The sequence below is a fragment of the Bos grunniens genome, chromosome 29 (assembly GCF_055505025.1).
Source record: "Bos grunniens cultivar Pamir isolate PY7600 chromosome 29, Bosgru_T2T1.0, whole genome shotgun sequence".
In the NCBI taxonomy this organism is placed as follows: Eukaryota; Metazoa; Chordata; class Mammalia; order Artiodactyla; family Bovidae; genus Bos; species Bos grunniens.
Window position 1 is genome coordinate 24535085 of NC_141193.1, and position 7108 is coordinate 24542192.

The 7108-nt window shown below is 38.7% G+C and overlaps 1 protein-coding gene across 1 annotated transcript; it reads left to right on the forward strand.

Moving 5' to 3' along the window:
* Positions 1-4968: 4968 nt before the first annotated feature.
* Positions 4969-5901, forward strand: LOC147342382 (olfactory receptor 10G4-like). Its single transcript, XM_086385487.1, has one exon. It carries the CDS (start codon positions 4969-4971, stop codon positions 5899-5901), a length of 933 nt encoding a protein of 310 aa, XP_086241613.1.
* Positions 5902-7108: the final 1207 nt, after the last annotated feature.

The window sequence follows — 7108 nt, forward strand, 5'->3', positions numbered from 1 at the left end:
GCTCAGCTGGTAAAGAATCCGCCTGCAGTGCAGGAGACCCCGGTTTGATTCCTGGGTGGGAAGATCCCCTGTAGAAGGGAATGGCTCCCCACTCCAGTATTCCTGGGCTTCCCTGGTTGCTCAGCTGGTAAAGAATCTGCCTGCAATGTGGGAGACCTGGATTCGATCCCTGGGCTGGGAAGATCCCCTGGAGAATGGACTGGCTACCCACTCAAGTGTTCTGGCCTGGAGAATTCCATGGGCTGTATAGTCCATAGGGTAGCAAAGAGTCGGACATGACTGAGTGACTTTCACTTTCATAGCAAATACAGAACATGGGTATGGGATCTAGCCTTGAACAACAGAATTTATCAACCTTGACTTTGGATCAGAAGCAAGCAACAATAACAAGCACATATAAGGGAGAATGAATTTGGATGATGCAGTGATAGCACTGGCAACATCTGGTTTTGAAAGGCAGGACTGACTTCATGCCAGCCATGCTTTAGGAGGTTTACGTTTGTGGTGACCCTCTGTGGGGCTAAACTGCATGGAGATAGCAGTGGACCCTCACCAGATATTCATTGGCATGATTTTGCAATAATTCTACCAGTTTCCTATTCCTTTTACAAGTTTGGTTCTTTGGCTTTTCTGGGTTGTTACGTGTGAGTGTGTATGAGAAAGTATAATGGTATGCTTTAGCTGACACATAAAATTTTGTTTACCCTTCTTTCTTTCACTTAAAAATTATATTATGGGCCACTCTTCAATCAGTAAATCAATATCTAATTCTTATATTTTCTGGTTTCCTTATGCATATGATAATGTATATAATTTAAATACAATTACATTATATCATATATGCTATATTATTATTTTTGCATTTTTTTTAGTTTTCCTTCACTCCCACCCCTCAACCCCAGATTAGTTTAATAATTATATTTTCTGCTCCTTTATCAATACTTTTATAATATATAAACTGTCATTGTTTTCTTTACAAAAATGGCACAATGTTATCTACACTATGTGCATCATATATGCCCCCATGAAAATATCTCATGAAAACCCTACAAAGTTAACTGCTGTTGTTACAATCTTTTATATAGCTGCTTGATATTTTATAATGTAGCATATTTTGTTCACCCATTCCTCCTTAGGGATATTCTGTTGGCTTTTAGTTGTCATGCCACCATAAAACATGTGTCAGCAATAAAATCTTATTATTGTTATCAACTTGGAAATAATTATCTTTAGGTATTTCTATAGGAAAAGTCTCTCTAAAATTTTAAATAATAAAAAATCTTTGGAAATGTAGATGTTTTAAGCCACCTGAAGAAGATGGTGGAAGAGAGAAAGTGAGATGGAGAATGGCAGCAGGTGATGAGAGTTATAATTTCTGGACCATTTTAAGTTCAGAGAAAGCAGTTACAAGTCTACCTGCATCCCCTTTGAGGGGATGGGTAACTGGATCCTTCTTTCTTCTTAGGTATAAATATTAGTTTCTGAAAGACATGAACTCTTCTCAAGATGATTCAAGTAACCAGCACATAGGAGAAATATGCATGATTATTAAAAACCTTTTATTAATCTTTCTGTTGTTCCTCTGCTTATCAAGGGAACCTGAAGACTCAAGAGTAATCCTATCCCTTGAGACACTAAATCAAGATAATCTCCTACCCATCCAGCTGTGTTAGTTCCCATTCTCTGCATTTAAACTAGTGGGGTTCTTGAACAGAAATCAAGCACTCTTCTCACTGAGCAATTGCAGGAGCGTGTGTTCCTTTAGTTGTAACCTGCAAACAAGTATCTCAACATAGCATGTAGGAAGTAAGATTTTGGTATAAACAACAACAACCAAAAGCACAGATCAGTTTTATACTGAAATGAATCACATACTAGAAGGTGAGTTCTTAGAAAGGTGTATTTCTCTTATTTCCTCTTGTTTCCCTTCTTAAACTTATTCAGAGTTAAGTTACTTGGGGATTGTTAGACTTCCATCTAAATGTAGTCATCAAGTCTCTCTCATATATGTATACACACACACACACACATATGGTTGAACCTTGAATAAAACAAGTTTGAACACTCATCCATTTACAGAGTTTTTGAATAAATATATTGGAAAGTTCTTAGAGATTGCAACAATTTGAAAAAAATCACCTAGAAATCATAGCCTAGAAATATCAAAAAAATTAAGAAACTGTTAGGTATGTCATGAATACGTAAAACATATGGAGATACTAGTATATCCTTAAAGAGGCAAAGATGAGTGACATTTAACATAAAACTAATATTGTGTTAGCTTTTGTGCCATTTTACAACTTTACTTTCAAAGAGTTACATTCCCATACAGAATGCCTCCCTTCATCATAATGGAAGAAACTACATTAGCCTATCATCACAGATATATGGTTTTTTTTTTAAGTAACAATGTTGTTAATATTGTACAATGAATATAGCTGTAATACTGTATCGCATAGGAGTTTTCTAACAATTCATTCATTAGTGTATGAACTAGGCTACCTTGAGGCAATCATTTAACTACATCTTCATTATCAATGCATGAATTGTTATAGCTGTAAATAAATGTGAATTTCTTTTTCACTTATCTTTTCATTTTGATGTCTAATATTAGTGATATGAGTAACACCTACAGTGTCTTCCATCCTAAAATGACAACATTAAAATAGTGCTAAAACAGGTGATTCCCTTTGTAAACAGTTGACATAAACTTGCAATATCCATAAATACAGTACAATAAGGGTATTTTCTTATAATTTTCTTTATAGCATTTTCTTTTCTTTAGTTTATTATACAAGTATAGCATATGGTACATATAACATACAAAATATTTGTTAATTTATTGCTATGCCATCAGTAAGGGAAGGTTAGTGGTAGATTATTGGTCATTAAGTTTCTGGGAAGTCAAAGTTTTATATGGATTTTTGACTGTGCAGGGGCTGAGTGAGAAGTTGGTGCCACTAAGCCCTGCATTGTTCACAACATAAATACATAGATGTATGTATGAAATAGTAATAAGGACCTATGAATAGCAACTAAGTTGCTATTGCATGGACAGACAAGTCAAACACATACCTCTCAATGATATTCCTGCCTCAGGTCTCAGGCTACCTTGCAATTCACCTGATGAAAATTTTCATACGTTATCTAACCTGATTGTGATTTATCCTGATGATGGGATCCCCCTGGTATAGGAGAAACTTTAGAGATACATTTGTTCCATTTTTTGAGTTCTGATATCTGTCTATACATATATAGGGTTAACTCTGACTCCATTATTTATTCTCTTATATGAAAAATATAGCTTTAATGTAGCTTAAATCACATTGTCTGCAGATCAGATCCATTTTGTATAGGCTTTGCTAAGAGTAGATATCCCCAATTCTCCTATCTTGGTGAGTCTTCCCTCAAAAAATAATTCATAATAACCCTGACCTCAACAGTATTGCATTGTTACAAACATCATTTCTGCCTCACTTTCCATTGTACACAATTCCAACTTTTCTTGACTTCAAGCTGGCATATGCTCTTTTCTCTTATGTTGGCTCTCTCTTTCTTGTAACAGGTAGTAACTTTAAATAAGAATCAAATACTTAACAGAATTATCTTCTCTTCTGGGAGTATCACCTGGATTTATGAGGAGTGGAAGATGGGGGCGGTGCTGGGAAATGTCATCGCTAACAAAGCCAACATTAAAGAATACATATATATTTAAGATAGTAATATGTATCATTATATTAGAAACCAGTCCCTACCCAGGGACTGTGGTTGGGATAACACATATGAAGTTTATGTTCTCAGGGCCTCATGAAAAACTATCTAAAAGAAGACAAGCATGAGGCCAGCAGTGTTGTGAGTGTTGCCATTTTCTGGGTCATATGGGAGGTTGTAGGGATTCTGGATGGAGTTTAGATTCTTAACCTGCTCTGAACTTACTCAAAAAACTGTAAGACAGTAAATTTGAATTGTTTTATGCTACTAAACGGAGAAGGCAATGGCACCCCACTCCAGTACTCTTGCCTGGAAAATCCCATGGACAGAGGAGCCTGGTAGGCTGCAGTCCATGGGGTCACTAAGAGTTGGACACGACTGAGCGACTTCACTTTCACTTCTCACTTTCATGCATTGGAGAAAGAAATGGCAACCCACTCCAGTGTTCTTGCCTGGGGAATCCCAGGGATGGGGGAGCCTGGTGGGCTACTGTCTATGGGGTCGCACAGAGTTGGACACAACTGAAGCGACTTAGCAGCAGCAGCAGCAGCATGCTACTAAATTTGTGATATTTACTAGAAGGAGTGATGCTGAAATTGAAGCCTCAGTACTCTGGCCACCTGATGCAAAGAGCTAACTCATTGGAAGAGACCCTGATGCTGACAAAGATTGAGGGCAGGAGGAGAAGGGGATGACAGAAGATGAGATGGTTGGACAGCATCATTGACTCAATGGGCATGAGTTTGAGCACACTCTGGGAGATGGTGAAGGACAGGGAAGCTTCGTGTGCTGCAGTTCATGGGGTCACAAAGAGTCAGACATGACTTAGTGACTGAACAACAAAAACAATGATGCATTAATAAATACATGCAATGGATTTCTTGTACTTTCATCTGCATATGTATATATATATATATATATATCTCAATTTGTGTGTGTGTGAGAGAGAAAGAGAGAGAGACACAGAGGATGATAATGAAGGTATTCCATGCAGAAACGATCACAACATTGTAATTAACACCCAATTAAAAAATAAAATTATTGTAAAGTAATTAACCTCCAATTAAAATAAATAAATTTATATTTTAAAAAAAAGAAAAAACAAAGAAGTTTTGTAATAAAGCGGAGTATAATTTTAGAATTATCTACCATGTATAATGCAATTTCTATATAGAGAATAGGTTCTCAGTTCTCAATTAAATGTTGGATGCTCTTGATATTCCCATAGAGAGAAAGAGAGATCAAAAGCCTGGAGAAATGACAAATATGAGCCTAGTGACAACGTTCATCCTCACGGGCCTTCCCCATGCACCAGAGCTGGACACATTTCTCTTTGGAATCTTCCTGGTGATCTATGTCCTCACTGTGGTGGGGAACCTTCTCATCCTTCTGGTGATCACAGTGGATCCCCACCTGCACACCCCCATGTACTACTTCCTAACCAACCTGTCCTTCATTGACATGTGGTTTTCCACGGTCACTGTGCCCAAAATGCTGATGACCCTGGTGTCCCCAGAAGGCAGTCCTGTCTCCTTTCCTGGCTGTGTGGCCCAGCTCTACTCTTTCCACTTCCTGGGCAGCACCGAGTGCTTCCTCTACACCGTCATGTCCTATGACCGTTTCCTGGCCATCAGTTACCCGCTCAGGTATGCCAGCATGATGAGTGGGAGGACTTGCGCCATCCTGGCCACAACCACGTGGCTCAGTGGCTCTCTTCACTCTACTGTCCAGACCACACTGACGTTCCGTTTGCCCTTCTGTGGACCCAACCAGATCCAGCATTACTTCTGCGATGCACCACCCATCCTCAAACTGGCCTGTGCAGACACGTCCACCGTGGAGATGGTGATCTTTGTCAACATTGGGGTGGTGGCCTCAGGCTGCTTTCTCCTGATAGTGCTGTCCTACGTATCCATCGTCCATTCCATCCTGAAGATCCGCACCTCAGAGGGAAGATGGAGAGCCTTCCAGACCTGTGCCTCCCACTGCACTGTGGTTCTTTGCTTCTTTGTTCCCTGTGTTTTCATTTACCTGAGACCAGGCTCCAAGGAGGCTATGGACAGCATTGTGGCTGTTTTCTACACTGTGATGACACCCCTTCTGAACCCTGTGGTCTACGCCCTGAGGAACAAGGACGTGAAGAAAGCTCTGTTGAAGCTTAAAGACAAAATAGTGTATTTGCAGAGCTAATAATCTCTGTAATGTACACTCGCTCACTTAACAAATATAGTAATAGAATAGTACAATGAAACATAGAAATACAATATAGTATAGTACAATATATGATTTTATCAGTGTGAAATATTTTATGTATATAGTTCTCAGTATTAAACTTTATCCAAACTTCTTAGGAAAATTTGTTTCAAGGATATTTTTTAAATTGAAAAAATTACAAAATTTTTATTTATGATAAACATGTTAAATTTTGATCTATGAAGTAATTTCTCTGCAACATGTTTATTTTACCTTGTCCTCTAATTGTATTCATATATAATTGACATATAACATGATTTTTACCTTTTTAAAGAGTGAATATTCAATTTGGATCTTGGATGCAGAATAGTGAGCTATTTATATATACCTAAGTTGATAATATACTTTTTTGTTTATGTCTTATGCACACAAATTGAGGATACTGCTCAAGAACAACAACAATTATCAGAGTCACTGACTGATCAATACAGCTGTGCACCTGTCTCCTCAGGTTTGTGTGTGTGTGTGTGGCTGTGTGTGTGTCTGTCTGTCTGTGTGTCTGTGTCTGTGTGTGCATGTGTGCACACCTGTGTGTGTGTTTGCATGAAGGTCCCAAGGTAACTACCCCACACTTCCCAGGACCTCTTGACCCTGGTCAGTGCTCCCACACTGAAAGAGTCCCACACGTCTGAGAGGATTGTTGTCTCTCCAGGTAGGTCTGCCAGGCCAAGCTATGGATCTGAGAGGCTCCTTTCAGAGACTGGAACCATCACCACCTTCATAGAGCCCTGAGGTTTCTCAGGTTTTGTCAGTGCGATCAGGAGGAAGCTACCATCAGACACCTCCAGTCTCCATCACATAATCTGACCTTAAATTCCTGTATTAATGGACCAGATGCTCATATTCAGCACAACCATCCTATGCTGGGTCATTTCACTGTGGATGGTGATGAAGGTCATGCTGTTCTCTCAATATTTCTCTCAATATTTCAATATTTCTCTCAACTTCTCTCAATAGTTCAGAGTCTTGGAAATTCAGATTCACCAAACCTCAACCTGCTCTAGGACAAGGACACCCTACATTGTAGGCTGGAGCCAAGGGTGCTTCCTATTTAGAAGAAAGTCGAAAAATTAATGTGTAATTAAATCACTTGGCATCATGAGATTTCAACATATTTCTTTCACAAGTTAGAAAAATCAGGCCT

What these genes read in the sequence shown, in the direction of transcription:
- LOC147342382 (XM_086385487.1), top strand. Translation starts at nt 4,969, where the DNA reads ATGACAAATATGAGCCTAGTGACAACGTTCATCCTCACGGGCCTTCCC.